Source organism: Ursus arctos, unplaced genomic scaffold, assembly GCF_023065955.2.
Source record: "Ursus arctos isolate Adak ecotype North America unplaced genomic scaffold, UrsArc2.0 scaffold_12, whole genome shotgun sequence".
Lineage (NCBI taxonomy): Eukaryota > Metazoa > Chordata > Mammalia > Carnivora > Ursidae > Ursus > Ursus arctos.
Genome location: NW_026622786.1, coordinates 65,744,225 through 65,761,273, shown reverse-complemented (window position 1 = coordinate 65,761,273; position 17,049 = coordinate 65,744,225). Strand labels below are relative to the sequence as shown.

Sequence of the window (17,049 nt, the reverse complement as noted above, 5' to 3'; positions counted from 1 at the left end):
CCATGAATTTTCTTTTACTTTGGATAGAGACAGTTTTAATAGATTTATATTCAGTTAATATTTATGAAGCATCTACCTTGTGCCAGGCCCTCTCACATACTTTATCTCATTTAATCTAAATCCCAACATGATATCAGGAGCCTCTCTACACATGCTTTATACAAACAGTGTCTGATGGGAGTTTTGGAAGCTGTTGTCTTTAGTGTTAAGCACAGCACTTCCTTTCACCCACAGACATTTCACCCACAGACAGTCTCATTTTGCCCAAAGGCTAATTACATTGTATGTAATTAGTACTAACCTGATAACTTTTTCTACCTCTTCTTCCTTTGTTGCTAGACCGTTGTCTAACATCGGCTGCGTTTCTGGAATCACCTGTTGGTGCACATCCATTCTGGGTGGCAAGTCTTGTCTGTCTGATATCCAAACCTTTTGTTTTATGTGAGAGCAAGCCAACCAAGAATTAAGAATTCTGGTTCATTTCTCTGGCTAGCTGGGAGTTTGCCAAAATCCTCCTCTTTTTGTTTCAATCCTCGTTAAAAATATGTTTGAATGTTTGACTGTTCTTTCCTGTCTGTAGGAATATTCTGCACATAATTTAATTGAATGTTGCTTCGATTAAGAACCTTTCATTGCCCCAGGGTCATCAGTCTGAACACTTCCCTTTGTGTGATGGATGCAGAGGGTGCGGTGGTTGTCGCTGAGGTTTCTATTATCCCTGGCACATTCCCTATTTTTCCCTTTCAGCTTTTTTTAAAACTAAGTACTTGATACTAGCTTTTTATCTTATGAATCACCTTTCTTCCCTGAGCAGACAGAAGAAAAATAGGGTTCAGATGAGTTTCATTTTGTCATTTATTGAGGTTTATTATTGAAATATATATTTGAAGATCTGTCATTTGGAGCAACTTATTTTATAGGACAAACCAAAAGAGGTTAAAAAAAAACTCCTTTGAGAATTTATTGGTTGGCTCTTTTCTCTTTGGAATAATGTAGTTTTGTAACCGGTCCTTCCTGCTTTGGGAACTGCTGGAAATCGTTGTATATACTCTGTGTTTCCATGTACCTTACCCCGGTAACAGAGGCTTTGTGTCACATTTACTTAAACAGTTTGGTTGATATTGTCTCTGAAATCGGGAAACTCTATTAAAAGCCTGTATGGACTTTGGAGCCAGATGGACTTGTGTCTTGGGATCTGAGGCCTCTAGACATTGGTCTTCTTGAATGTAAATGGCAGTGATGATACCTACTTGTAGGATTGTTTTAGGGAGTAGATGAGACGATAGACATAAAGTACTCAGCTAGAACTTGAATGTTCTCACCAAAAATATGAGTAAGTAAATAAATAAATGTATACATATATTAAATCATCACAATGTACACTTTAAATATCTTACAATCTTATTTGTCAATTATACCTCATTAAAGCTGGAAAAAAAAAAAACAAAGCTCTCAGTACAGTGATTGGCACATGGTAACCACTCAAAAAATTACTATTTTTTTTTTAAGAGCGAGAGAGTAGGGAGGGGCAGAGGGAGAGAGAGAATCTCAAGCAGGTTCCACACCCAGAGCAGAGTTGATGCAGGACTTAATCTCATGACCCTAAGATCATTACCTGAGCTGAAATCCAGAGTCAGATGCTTAACCAACTGAGCCACTCATGTGCCCCCCAAAATAACTGTTTTTGTTCCTATTTATTCACTTGTCGAATTTGTTAACTCATTCATCCATTCTACATAGATTTATTGAAAGCCTACTATGTGCCGGCCATTGGTCATACCAAGATTAACAAGATTCATATTCCTGCCCTTAAGAGATTTAGGGTCCAGTAAGAAATGTATTTAGTTCAGCAAGCTTATATTGAATGCCCACTGTGGGACAAGGGCTTTGTTCATTGCCGTCTTGATGCCCCATGATGAGTTCTCAGCTTCTGGGGAAATTACATCCACTCAGGAAGCCAGAATGTAACCTCTGGAAATAACCTAGTACTGGTTCAGTGTAATTTTAAATACTTTGGGAATTCAAAATAAGGATGGCTGGGTCCTATCTTTTTCCATAGTGTTTGTTGTTGGCAGAAAGCAGACACACTCGAAATTTCAGATACCTGAATGTTTCCTGGATCTGTGCCAGAGGTCGAGGGAGATATCACATATACATCTGAGCACAGATTCAACTTGGAAGCAGTATTGACAGTTCAGGTTGATATTAACAATCAACGGTCTCCTGGAAGCAACGGCTATAAACTGAAGGGCAGGTCTCTCTCATCGAGGAACGGATGCTCATGCCATCCCCTCCTGCTGGAATGCCCTTCTCTGTCTATTGCCTGCTTATCTCTTATCAGTCTTTTTTAATTCATCTCAAAAAGCCCTCTGTCCTTCTAACTGTCCTAACACTGAGCCATACGCTGCTGTCATTAATGATTCATAGGTCTGACTGTCCTACTAGACCATGAACTCCTTGCTTCTTCCTTGGTCCTCAGTTTTAGAATCTATAGAACAGACTTGAAGACAATTGATACTAAAGTCCTTTCCAAGACTGTCGTTCTGTGATGCACTAGGTCCAGGCACAACCAAGGTAGAAGGTGGGAGTGGCAAAGATACAGACGTAGTGAAGAGAAGGGCCATATGCACCCCAATGTTCATAGCAGCAATGTCCACAATAGCTAAATCGTGGAAGAAGCCGAGATGCCCTGCAACAGATGACTGGATTAAGAAGTTGTGGTCCATATATACAATGGAATATTACTCAGCAATCAGAAAGAACGAGTTCTCAACATTTGCTACAACATGGACGGCACTGGAGGAGATAATGCTTAGTGAAATAAGTCAAGCAGAGAAAGACAACTATCATATGATTTCTCTCATCTATGGAACATAAGAACGAGAATGATCAGTAGGGGAAGAAAGGGATAAAGAAAGGGGGGGTAATCAGAAGGGGGAATGAAACATGAGAGACTATGGACTATGAGAAACAAACTGAGGGCTACAGAGGGGAGGGGGGTGGGGGAATGGGATAGACCAGTGATGGGTAGTAAGGAGGGCACATATTGCATGGTGCACTGGGTGTTATACACAACTAATGAATCATCGAGCCTTACATCGAAAACCGGGGATGTACTGTATGGTGACTAACATAATATAATAAAAAATCATTATTAAAAAAAAAAAAAAAAAGAAGGTGGGAGTGGGATATTTTGAGGGTTTATATTGGAACTAAATGGAAAGAATGAGGACTTGGAGATAGTACTAGAAAACCCAGGCTCTCTCAAAGTCTCAGGCACACTGTGCCATGCATGTCCAGCAGGTGTGTTCAGCATACAAATGAGCACATATTCAAGAAACCAGGGCACAGCAAAAAAGTGCACAGGCTCTGGAATCACATGGGTCTGGCTGCTATTCTGTGGCCAAATAACCTTGGGCATGTTATTTCTACTTTCTGGGGCTCAGTTTCCCCTTCTGCAAAACAGGGATAGAAATCCTGCTTCAGAGGTTGTGAAGATTTACATAATGATGTATGTAAAGTGTTGAGCCCATAGTAGGTGCTTAGTAATTATTCTCTATTCTTTTTATTTCCTCAGTTAGAAATCAGGATAAACTGAAACGAGTTGGGAGTGTTGGATCTAAAATAAATAGAATTTAGCTCTTTCCCTGCTGACGCCGAGTAGCGCGGAGGCAGAAGCTTAGGTACACTCAAGATGCAGCTCCACCCATAACCCACTGCCACGGTCAAGGAAGGCATTGCTGCTGGAGGTGACGTGGGCGTTAATACTGCTTTACAAGAGGTGTTGAAGACTGCCCTCATCCACGATGGCCTAGAAGATGGAATTCACAAAGCTGCCAAAGCCTTAGACAAGCCCCAAGCCCACCTCTGTGGGATTGCGTCCAACTGTGATGAGCCTATGTATGTCAAGTTGGTGGGGGCCTTCGTCTGAACACCAAATCCACCTAATGAAGGTTGATGGCAGTGAGGAAGCAGGGGAATGGGCAGGCCTCGGAAAACTGACAGAGAGGGAAAAGCCCGCAAAGTGGTTGGTTGCAGTTGTGTGGTGGTTAAGGACTATGGTGAAGAGTCTCAGCCAAGGATGTCACCAAGTAATCCTTCAAATGCAAGAAATGAACAAATAGGAAACTCGGTTCTTGTTCCTCAAATAAATAAATAAAACATAATTTAGAAGCTCTGACTCTTAGCATTAGAAGGGATCAGTCAATCTTGCTGACTGCTGCCACATCCCTTGATAAAACATTGATCTGGTCTCTGTTTGCATACTTCTAGTCAGGTGGCCCTTACCACCTCACAAGGCTGCCACACCCTTATAAATCAGTATTAAAAAGTTCTTCCTTTTATCAAGGCAGAAATCTACTCCCTAACTTTCTTCTCTCCGATCTTTGTTCTCTCCCGTGGGGCACCACATGGCAAGTCTACCCCTGCTTTCTCATGACAGCCTTCCAAATATTAGAATTGGCTCTGAGCAACTCTAGAGTCTTCTCTCCTTCAGACTAAAGACTGCAGTTCTTTCTGAAAGATGGGCTTGGTTCCTCTGGACATGGGTAAGGCCCTGGTAAAAGAGTTTGCTGCTCTTTCTGGTTACTTTCTGATTGGTACATGAGAGTTTGAATGTAGTTAAGAGGATGTAAATATGTATGTGAATAGAAAATATTCATCCATTCACCCGACAGACATTTACTGGGTATCCAACAATGTCATGGACCCTTTGGTAGGCCCTGGGGATACAGAGATGAATAAAATATCATCTTGGCCTCAAGTTGCCCCCAGTCTAGTGAGGAACAGAGTCACGTCAAGAGATGGTTTCAAAAAGATATTTCAGTAGGAATGTTTACCTGATCTGCAAAGCTGTGGGGCAGGGACTGAATGGTTTTCATACATGTCCTATTCAATAGCACCACAGAAGCAGTTTGAAGAAACCAGGGCTGCCCCTTTCCTCTTTTCAGGCATTTAACAAGTGCAATGGTACGTTGCCCTCACGTTCACTTGTGTCATTGCTCCAACATGGCATGCATGCTCCTGCCTCAGGGCCTTTGCACAGATTTCCTCTGCCTGGGATGCCCTTCCCTCAGATAGGGGGGACTGGCTGACTCCTCTCCCTCAGGTCTCTGCTCTCATGTCACCTTAGCCTTACTTGACCCTCTATTAAAAAATTACAACCCCGTCCCCTCCACTGTCTTCCCCCTTCTGTGCTTTATTTCCTCCCAAGAACTCACCATCATCTGACAAACTTTATATTTTATTTATGTTTCTTGTCTTGCTCCATCGCCCCCAATCAGAATATAGATTCAGTGATGGCAGAAACCACGTATTTTTGTTCCGAGCTATAATCTCTGTAAATGGAATTATGTCTGGCACATACTAGGTGCTCAGTAACTATCTGTGGGGTAAATTTATGCAGTGGTTGGATTCAGCCCTCAGGTTGGAAGCTCACCCCTTGATGGGAAACCCCTATCAAAATTCTGTTTCTTCAAAACTAAACTCATATGCCCCCACCTCCAGGAAGCCTTCTGTACTCTGCTCAGTCAGAATCAGTCTCCATCTCCTCTCTGTTCCTGTATATAGTTTTGTTGCTGTTGTTCCTGTATATAGTTTTAAAAGAAGTATCTCTGATATATTTATGTTTTTGCTGAACTAAAATTAATTCTTATATCCATCTTTCCCTTCTACATATTAAGTTCTCTGAAGTCAGGGACAATTTCTTGGTCATTTTGGGGCCCACTCATAGTATCCAGAATGTTGTAGGTGCCTGCTAAATATGGACTTTGTGCGCCTGTTGCATATCATGTGCTCTGATGTAAAAGTAAAGCATCAGAAACATTCTCTGCCTTAAGAAGATTGGGGCCTCACCGAGGAGACAGCATTCTCGTAGACAATAGTAGAAGGCAGTATTCAATGGGGTGTGGGAGAAAAAAGGCAAAGAACCAACGTCTACTGAGCATCTGTTATATGCCAGGCATTTTGCATGCATTATCACTTTTAGTCTTCCTAATAACTCCAGGAGAAAGTAATATTAAGTTCATTTTACAGATGAGATTACTGCAGCAGAAAGGGACGAGTAGGAATGCAGAATTGGGGGAAGAAAAGAAATAGTGTACACAAAGAAATTCTGAAAGTTTTTCTGTCGGAGTTTCCCTTCCCTGTTATTCTGGATTAGGATGTGTAGCTTTTTCAGAAACCAAGGTGTAGGGAGGTTCATTTAAGTTAGTTGGCTAAGGCCACGCAGCAATAAGCTGAAGCTGCATTTCTTACATCGTTACGTTTCTGTATCCAGTCCCCAGATGATGCCTACGGTGCTGGTAGAGGGATCACACTTAGAGTACCAAGACTTTAAACCATACTTAGTTTGAGGCAATTGTGTGAACTACCAAAAGAAAACAAATTCTCTGACGAGTTGTCTCTGCTAACCCTGAGCTTGCGGAAGAAAAGCCAGGACTCAGATTGCCCAACACTGTGTAAAACCCACACAGGTGGGATGGGTGGGAAAAGAGCCATAGAGGCTCGAGCATCTCAAAGCACACGCAGTCAGTGTTAAGAAGGGGACGAGACCCCAGCGGAGGGTGTTGCATCCCCCTGAGTGCTTACCTGATGCTGGGCACTGCTGTGCCTGTTCACAGAGGCCAGACCCTGTGGGGAGAAAAGCGTGAGCTGAGAAGTCACACAGACCTGGGCTTTTTCAAATCCAGCCATGGACCCTACTTGCTGGTTGCCTTTGGGCAGGTTACTTCACATGTCTTAGCCCATTTTTCTTATCTGCCCGATGGGCCCCATGGTACCCATTTCACACAGGATTCAATTAGGAAACATTAGTAAGCCACTTAGCACAGTGCCTGGCACAAGGTGGACCCTGAAAAATGATCGCTGCTGTCGGTCTATGTGTTAACATAGTGACGCTCGATTGTGAGGATAAGGGATTATCCCTGTGTTTCCAGATCAAGGAACACGCTGATAGAGCTTAAGTGACTTAACCAAAGACATACAGCAAGTATAGTTTTCACACACACACACACACACACACACACACACACACACAATGTGTGTGTGTGTGTGTGTGTGTGTGTAGTAACAGCTGCAGGTCTCTCTGACCCTCTTTAGAGTGTTTCCTGGTAGATTTTGCGGCATCTGACAACAGGGAAAGGCATCTCGGGACTGGCAGGGAGGGAGTCCTGAGATTTAGAGTTGGCTGCAGTTAACCCAGCATGCGGATTACCACCGTGCAGGCGATCTTAAGGTGACTGGGGATTTTATCATGTGCTTTGAGAACAGAATTTCAGCCTGAGCTAGGGGTTCTAACATTCACAAAAATTCCTTACTCAACTCAGAAGTTTTTATCAACAGCAGCTACCCATCTGGCTGCCCCCTTGGGGGCTTTGCCGATGAGGGGAGTAGCTGTTAGGTTTCTGGAGAATGACGAGTTTTGAAGAAAGAGCAAAGTATGCAGGCTGGCAGTGCAGAAATGCTGAGGTCCCTTGCAGCCAGCCCTGCAAAGGGATGGCTTCTCTGTTGCTGCCATCAACCATGAGGATATCACATTTGGGGTCCTGCTGTCATAACCCCCAGGACCCCGAAGGCAAGGGGAAACAACGTCTACCCAGAATGCCTGGGGAAAACGAGGGGTTATAATCAGCTATGATGGTGATTCCTAGAATTTGAATACAATAAAAATGCTTAGCACAAATTATTGAAGACAATTGAATTTTTCTTAGATGATTCAAAAAAGCCTCAGAGGTATTTCAGGAATCGTTGTCAGTGACATTTTAGTTCAAATGGAGTAACTGTGTGTATGGCAAAGGGTACTGGATTTGGAGTCAAAAGATCTAAACCAGGGGTTGGCAAACTATGGCCCAAAGAGCAAGTTGGGCCCACTGCCTGTTTTTCGAAATGTGTTTTATCGGAACACATATTGTCTATGGCTGCTTTCCTGCTGTAATGGCCAAGTTGTCACGACAGAGACCAGAGGATCTGCCAACCCTAAACTACTTACTGTCTCACCCTGTACGTAAAAAAGTTGGCCAACCCCTGATCTAGACTGAGATCCAGCTCTGTAATGTAGGGCAAATCACTATTTTCTCTGATCTTCAGTTTCCGTATCTATAAAATGATGATTATCTCTCCCACGGGGTTGCTGTGAGAGGCAGATGCAACAGAACGGGTGGCAAAGCGCTTTGGAAACTCCGAGGGTGGGCAGCACCTCATCTGTGCCGGAGGAGAGCCACCCAGACATTCTTGGTGTTTTCTTTCCCAATCCTTGGTGTCGGTTCGTCATGCTCTCCCTTTCTCACAAATGCAAAAAGAACTCCCCAGGTCCCCCTCCTTTCCCCCAAACATAAAGCATTCTTCCAGAAGTGGAGGGTTGGTACAGACAGGTGTATCCACTCTGTCATCTGTTTGTTGGGCACCTACTACGCTCAAGGAAGCAAAGTTTTAGAAGCTAGTTCTTGTGAGGAGAAGTGTTTGGTTTCCAGGGGGAGAAGTTGGTATACAAATTATTGCAGCAGAATGGAGATGTTGCCGTGTCAGAGTAGGAGGACACATCATGTGTTGGTGTGTGCACGTGTGCATGTGTGCAATTTACAAAAACAGATATTCAGGTTCAGATTTAAGAAAAGCTTGTTAAACACATGGATCCCTTTAATCCAAAATACACTGAAGTGCTTTAAAATGTAGCCATTGTGTATAACTGTTTCCCCTTAGAAACTACATTCTAATTTTAAGTTTCCATCTCAACCTGCCAAGAATGCATTTCCTGCTCATGCATGGTCACTGGGGATCCCTCATCCGTGCCTGCAGGACGGGGGTATTAAGGAGAGGTCACGTGTGAGGGTTGTGGATCACCTGAGTATCAGGGAGCCAGGTACTCACAATAGTTTCTAAATTTTGGAGACAATCTTCATGTCATAATATCATCTTTTCTGTATTGATTTTATTTTTTATTGGTGATTCAATAATCATAACCTCATGGTTTGTTTTATTTGACCAACTTGCTATCAAAATAAACTCAGAAGTTGAGAACAAAAATAAAGTTATAAAAATTTTCTGTTCTGTTCTGAAAATACTGTCGCTATACCTATATGGTCAAATCTTGCTACTGCTGGTAAAGGAAGATGTAGTTATTTGGGGAAAAAGGAATAAGAGGACCTTATCTATTTCTGGGATGCAGATATGCACACGCTTCACTCTAGGCTCCAGACTGCGTCCCCTGGGGCCTTCCCAGCATGGTGGCTCTCTTGGTCCCCATGGAAATAGTGTTGGTATTTTTTGTGAATGTATTTCATCTGTATTTTTCTATGTGCCTTTAAATATAGAACTGCAAATCCAAAACTCACCACCAATGTATGCCCACCATACAGACAAGTTAAAACACAGAATTCTTTTTCATTTTACTCTCCCCCGCTACTAATAATTCTTGAAAGAAATGAAGCTTGAGGGGCACCTGGGTGGCACAGCGGTTAAGCGTCTGCCTTCGGCTCAGGGCGTGATCCCGGCGTTATGGGATCGAGACCCACATCAGGCTCTTCCGCTATGAGCCTGCTTCTTCCTCTCCCACTCCCCCTGCTTGTGTTCCCTCTCTCGCTGGCTGTCTCTATCTCTGTTGAATGAATAAATAAAATCTTAAAAAAAAAAAAAGAAATGAAGCTTGGGTTTTTATATTTTCTACCTCGGGATTTAATCCTCTCTAGAGTGTTTTAAAAGAGATTGCTTAGTTCCATCGAGTATTTTTTATTAGACTTAGCTGGACTCCTCCTATGTTGGCAAGAAGCACGTGAGGAAGCTGTTCTCAAACTAGGCTAACCACAAGTAGTTCATTGTGCTGCAGGTTATCTCATGTGTCTCCGTTCACAGGCAGTGCTTTCCACCTCTGTCCCACTCTTGCTCAGTGCAGTGTTCTGTTTCAGAGTTTGCACCTCATTATTTCATATCAAGGAGAATCTCCAGTCTTTCCCCCCTCCTCCTTTCTGGAACGATGTTCATCTGGTTTTTAGTTTTTCTCAAAAGCACCGCCATTCCTGATGTTAAGTGCAGTTTCTCTCTAAATCTGGAGCAGGTGATGATAGCACAGTTGTGCTAATTACGTTCAACCCGAGGTGATGGTGGGTTTGGGACTGATACAGGCAGGTGAGTAGATACGACACAGCTTGTTGCTGGGAGGAGTCCTTTCTTTTGGGGCGCCTGGGTGGCTCAGTCGGTTGAGTGTCTGACTCTTGGTTTCAGCTCAGGTCATGATCTCATGGGTCCTGGGATCAAGACCCCACCCCCCAAATTGGGCTCCACGCTCAGTGGGGAGTCTTCCTGAAGATTTTGTCCCTCTACCCCTCTCCCCACTCCCTCTTTCTGTAAAATAAATAAATAAATCTTTAAAAAAAAAAAAAAAGAGTCTTTTCATCCGCTTGACCTTCAGAACCTTCCTAGGACCTGAAGCAAAGGTCTAAAACAAAGATAAAATATAGAATGTAAAAATCATAGCCACTTTATTTATTTTAGATTTCCAGAAATACATGAATAATTAGAAAGAAAGATATAGTATATCAGGGAACGTGCAGCACTGGTCGGCATGATAAATTCTTCCACATACATTCCTTCAGTACGATGAATCATGAACCATTTGGGTTTAGGTTCAATGTTTGCAGTTGAGTGGTGAGTCTTTTGTCTCTATTTTTTCATATTTCATTTTAATTTTATACAAATTGAATTTAGCTAGATAGATTGACTGTCTGACTTGTTTCCTAGAACTCATAACTAAGGTTTATCATTGAGATTATTGCTTTAAAGATGCCCTTTAAGGCATCTCAACTTGATGTATGACTGTTTAAAATGAATAATTGTAAGAATATTTTAGTATTGCAATTTTTAAGACTTCTCTTATTTACAAGGAAGATAGAACTGGTAAATTTGAATGATGAAAATGGATTTAATTAGGTGAATTTAGTTAGGCTTGATGAGGTGGAGCCAAATTTAGGATAAATGATATTTTTAAACTAATCTCTCTTATATTTTTGGATTTGCAAAAGTTTCTCAGAACATGTGGCAGGGTCTTGTAATTCACACACACCTCTCTCTCTCTCTCTCTCTCTCTCACACACACACACACTTTTACTCTCCTGCACACGCGTGCGTGCACGAGCGCGCACACACACACACACACACATGCACGCATGTGCGCGCAGAGGGGTCCAGCGGCTAGAGTGTGTTAAATATTCTGTCCTCTTTCTTCAGTTACTAATTCTGCCTAAAAAGGGTATATCTGGCAAAGTTTGCTCCTGTCTTTCCTGTTCTAACCCTGTTAGTCCAAAACACAAAGAAATATTCTAATGGAAAGTATTGTCATTTGGGGTTTTCCATTTGGGGGACAAAAATGGGCACTTAGCCATTCCTCGTAATTCTCTTTGCTTGCGTCCTATAAAGGATAACAAAGTCACCCATTTTCTAATCCAGAACCCAACTTGTTTTCCCAGGTTCCCTCCTACAACCAACACAAACACAGACATTTACCAGCAAAACAGAAGCTGTTGGAAAGATTTTTTGGCTGCTGAAATGGGCTCCTGTCACCAGGACATGGCAGGCTTTTTGCTGTATTGTCTCCTAGCCCTGGCCCGGGTACTCCAAAAGGAGCTTTATGTAATCAGTCTTCCCTGACATGTGACGTCCTGTCATTTTCCTCCCCTTCGGCTCTGCTGCCGCCCACAAATCAATAACATAGCCTGGGAAGTTCAAGCTGGTTTTGCAGCCACCCTAAGCTCTGTGTTTCTTAAAGGGTATGTCAGGAAATGTAAAGTTTCCTAATGATATTTCTGGCTGATGACACATGGCAGAGCTGATGGACTATTTATAATCAGTGGCACGATCGCAAGCACATTATTTTTATTTCACTTAGGGGGGAGCCCTGTCACTTGCTACCTCTCTTTGCAGACGAGTTGATGCCATCTCCACCTAAAGGAGCTAAACCCTCTTGGCAGAATGCATTTGCACTCTCCCCTTTGTGTTAGGAGCTCCCCAGTTCTTTCCAATAGAACCCTCCCTTTTTTTTTTTTTTAATTGTTCTTGGGCTGGGGGGATGATGAGGGTAACCAATGATTTGTAGCAACTGCTTAAATTCTGGCCATGCCTTCACTATAAATGTCTCAGTCTTTGCTGCTCAGATCCTGCTACATTCCTCCGCGTGTGGGCGTGGCTGGCATGACGGAGGCAGCAGACACAGCTACTGCATTCCGCGCTCGCCCCAGTTTTACAGGACTGAGTGCAGCAGAGCTGTCCTTCGTTGAGCAGCTACTATATTCTAGGCAACGTACTTGGTAGGCATTTCCCACACGGTATCTCTTTAACGCTTTCAAACCTGTCTGTGGCAAGTGCTATTATCGCCAGAGAAGACATGTGGGGGAAAAAACAGGACATTAAATGACTTCTCTCCACAGTCACACAGCTGATAGGAAAAACCTCATGACTCCAGTTCAAATCTAACAAACCACATGTGCTCTCTTTCCACTACCTTCTCACTTCTTTCCGATTAAGTGGACACTTGTGTATGGATGTCTATGGGCAGGAACACTTACCCATGCCCAGCTTGGGCAGCTCCTGTGAGTTCATAGGCTGACCAGAGTGAGAGATGGAAGAACTGGAAACTTTCCCACCTGGGGTAAACCCTGGTGTAAAAGGAACCATATACTAGAGGAGGGTTTTGACTCACTGCAATGGGAGGTGTTATTGCCGTAAAGATACTGAGCCCTCTTTCTCTCTCTCTTTCTCTCTTCCTCTCTCTCTCTTTTTTAAAATGTTTCCACAGGACAGAGTTTAGGGTATGGATTCGTTAACTATATTGACCCAAAGGATGCAGAGAAAGCCATCAACACTTTAAATGGACTCAGACTCCAGACCAAAACCATAAAGGTAAGAAGTGATATGCTGGCTCCTGACTGGGAAGCACTGGTTAAATTTCATCCCTTTGAGCTAATAAATGCAGGCTATCAGGGAGCTGGAAGTGGTGCTTTTTATTTATGCAAAGAACATGTATCATCCACTGTACTAAGTGGGGGGCGCAGATCATCACAAAGAATGAGATGCAGGCTGAGTAGAGGGAAGATGCCCTGAGTAGAGGGCAGATGGGGTGTCAGGGCCCCCAAGAAAGCCTGTGAGCCCAAGTCTACAAAGATGGCCAGAACTGAGCCATGGGAAGAAGCTGAGGCAGGGAAGCTGTTCCAGACAGAGGGAACAGCACATGGGAAGCTGTGAAAACGAATGAAAACATTATGAGTGGAGAACAGCATATAAAATAACATGGCCCAAGTTTGGATGGGAGGTGGGCAGGGGCCTGGTGTGCCAGGCTGAACGGTTTGGGTTTACCTAAGGGTGGACAGTTCTCATAACTGAGACTAGAAAAGAAAAAATCCGTTATAAATAAACTCTAGTGTAATAGGGACGGGTACTATAAAATTGTTAGAAACATAGTAAAGGAATAACAGAAGAAGCAGCATTCGAGCAATTGGAAAATAATCAGAGCTGTAGGTAATATCTCAAGTGGGATTGTTTTAAGTCGAAAAAGAGAAACAGTTACCCAGAGCCTGTTCCTACAGACAGAGGTTTCTGTTACTGGGTTGTCACCCTCTCGGTCAGACTTCACCTTGTGGGGATCCTTCAGGAAGTGGTGCCATTTGCTTTGTGGGCCTCTTCCCACAGCCAGTGGTCTCCTGGATGGAGCCTTCTCCTCCTCAGCCTCCCTTCCCCTTCTTCCCCCACCTCCAGGCAGTGTCCTGCTTGGTGGCAGCTGCCAGCCCATTAATGAGTCCCATCCTTCATAGCCTATTAGACCACAGGGAGGTGTCTCCTGGGTGCTCTTATCCTCACGACAGCAGGTCTGACGCAAAGTAGGACAAAAGAGAAACCTCTCCCAGAATGGAAATCTATAGATGGCACCAGCTCTCAGTGTATGAAAACACAAAAGCAGAACTTTTTGGTTCAACAGAGCTTCTTCTCCAACATCCAGACCGACAGAGGAGACTATTGGTATATGATCTTAGCTAGGAGGTAATCAAAACAAATCCAAAACAAAAACAAAAACCTTCTTTTTTTGGACTATATTACATGATTGTCTTCCTTCCTTCCTTCCTTCATTTGAAGCAGCTTTACTTTTGCAATTGCATTTAGTTTTATTTCTAAAGACAATTGCCTTCCTGATCTCATACCATATATGGTGCACACAGACCCCAAAATGGGCCTGACTCAGGCTGCCTCCATCTCATCTTACAATCAATCCCTATGAGTTATCTAACGGAGAAATAATTAAGAGTTGTTTAATTACGGGGTAGTCCTCTGAGAGGCAGGAGGATTAATTTCTTTCAAAAGAAAAACATACCTATTTTTATGCTTTAAGTGAAGATGGGAGGCTCGCACCCCTGTTTGTTGAGGCCATACCAGGTTGAGGCTGTATTTGTGGGTTTGATTGGTTTTTCTGTGCTATCCAGTTCAGCATTAGAATGTCAGACCCTTACTCTTCCCTTGATGGACACCCTGACCTTGAACTGAGAAAGTACTTTTCTTTCTGCTACAGTTTTCTTGAAACCCAAACCTTCCCAAGAGTTTAGAATCAAATCATCAGCCATCCATTCTGCCTTTAAAAATATATCTATTCCATTGAGTTGTTGGGCTTCCTGAAAGACTGCTTGGACCCGGCTTTTCTGATCTCAGAATGCAGCCCCTGATGCATCACGCCATCGGAAACAGTGCTTTGTCTAGGTGGGTCTTACAGACGAGGAACATCGATTATTTTCGTTCTGTGAGGAGACAGTCTGCCCCACCCCCTCACCACCCTGCGCTCACCCTGCATCAAAACACTGCCAACACATTTGCACCCAGCAGTAACATGGGCTTCCCAGGCACTGTAGGATTCAAAATGCATGATGCCATGGCTGAATCAATAATTTCCATTCTCTACTACGAATGAAAATTTAATGTGCAAATCTAGGGATTTCAGCCCTTTCATTAAAGCAGTTTATTTGCCATACTAAAAATTAAGTTTGAGTGATAGGTTCCTTTATTAACTTTTCTTCCCTTTCCTAAAGGGACACAATGTTTAAGGTAAAAATCATATTAAAGGGGAGGGGAAAAAAAGCAAACCCTTTTCATGTGCTGTTAATGGTCTCATCATTTATTAATTTTTTAAAATTGCTTTTCTGCCTTTCAGGCCACTGTTTACTTCTGCTTCCGTTTGCTTTGATAAGTGACACGAGATTTATCTCTTTGCTCTGCCTCCCATGAAGGAATAGATAACTTGCCTATATGGAAAACATAAGTATCCTCCTGGAAGCATGCTTTACAGAGATCTCCCCAGACCATCTAGCACATGTTTGCAAGATGTGGTCAAGTTTGTCCCTCCTTTTCACGTTTCGGGTGCATTTCTGGACTGCTTCATGCAAAATACCCTACTTTAAATGTAATGCACCACACGGATGCAGGCAAGCCAAGACTTAATTCCTAAGTTTTTTTTTTTTTTTCTGCAATTCCCAAGTTTTGACAATTAATGATTAACAGCTAGATTCCAGGATAGTTCTGGAAAGCTCCGAGGGAGTGGTGGAGACTATAGTGAGGTGGGGAGCAATTTAAAAAGGCAGCTACTCTTCAACTACTGCTGATTATTTAAGACCGGATTATTACCGGATCTTCCAATTATTCAATAAAAGCCAAAATCTAGATTTTTTTTTATGCCATATCTCTCAATTTTTAAAGGTTGGAAACCAACTTAAAAATTTTAAAGCATAGGTGGTCAGGCCAAACAAAATTTAGTAGTTGACCATGTGGACAAGCAGTTTGTAGGCTTTGCAGTCAAATTTGAATACACAAACACTGTTCTGCCTATTGGAAGTGAATGATTTGTTACTGGGCTACTAGGGGAAGGTGCCCACAAATGATGGTTCCCTGTTAACAAATTTTCATTGCCCCTTTAGTAAGGGGGATGTAATGTGACTGTGTGCCAATACCGAGGACACGTGGAGGGCAAGGCCAGGCCTCTGTCCTCAAGGAGAATACAATCTTGGCACAGACACAGCATCAAAGCAGAGAAAGAGCGTGATTTGTTAATTAAGCCCCTACGAGTAGTATGGATGACTGCAGAGAATGTGCCTATCTGGAAAAAAGCAAGCGTATTCTTTGGAAGCATGCGTTACAGTGATCTCCTAGGAACATCTGGTACATGTTTGCAGACGTGTGACTACAGAGGGATTATTCCTTGGATTATAATTTGTTTAGTGGGAGAAAGTGGCCAGGCTCAAAGATGAATTGACTTGTCCAAAGGCCATAAGAAGAGCTGATTAATGCGTGCACGTGAGCTGGAAAGGAAATAATAATCATTACTTATTATAATTATACTTATAATGAATAATAGTAATGCTACCTTTTATTGAATATTTACTCTCTAACCCCTTTACATGCTTGATAGGATTTAATCCTTGAAACATCTCTAGGGCTGGGTGCTTTACATACATTAACTCTACTTCTTAAGATAGCCGGTAAGAAGGTTCTATTCACTCCTTTATACAGTTGAGGAAAGTAAGGCCCAAAGAGGTTAGGAGACTTACCCAGGATCACATACTTGGTAAGTGAGATTTGGAGTCAGGAAGTGTGTCTCAAAAATAACTCTGGCAGTGGGTCGTAAGTGGTGGAAGGTCACACTGTGTGTTTGCTCAGCAGCACATGCGTTCTGTGAGATTGTGTGGGTGTGTATTGGCTACACAAACACAGAGGTTACCCTCCTCCCCGGCATGGGAAGGAGATATAAGAAGCAAACAAATTGTGTGGTCCCCCCAGGTTCTTCAGTAAACAGACCTGTGGTTTGGGGCTTCTGCCATCAACCTGGGGATAGACCTGACTTCAGGTTGTTTCTTCTTGCACCCCTGCTTTCCAGGCTGTGTGCCAGGTTCTGGGATTTAGGTGACCCAGGGATGGCAGTGCCCTGGGGAGTGTCCCATCCATGTGTGTCAGAGAGGCATGGGGCACGGACCGTTGGTTTACATGTCAAGCCTTCCAGACCAGCCTGGTGCTCCACTTGGGAAACTGGGTCTT

The 17,049-nt window shown here is 43.0% G+C and overlaps 1 protein-coding gene and 1 pseudogene across 3 annotated transcripts in view; both read left to right on the top strand.

The window, feature by feature from the left end:
• The window catches only part of ELAVL4 (ELAV like RNA binding protein 4), a 139,871-nt gene that overhangs the window by 102,011 nt on the left and 20,811 nt on the right, over positions 1–17,049 (top strand). For all 3 annotated transcript variants that reach the window (XM_057310651.1, XM_048220348.2, XM_057310650.1), the window contains exon 3: positions 12,782–12,885. In XM_057310651.1, coding sequence (XP_057166634.1) covers positions 12,782–12,885 — 104 coding nt within the window. The remainder of the gene's footprint in view (positions 1–12,781; positions 12,886–17,049) is intronic.
• LOC113254293 (40S ribosomal protein S12-like) lies at positions 3,289–4,116 on the top strand (annotated as a pseudogene).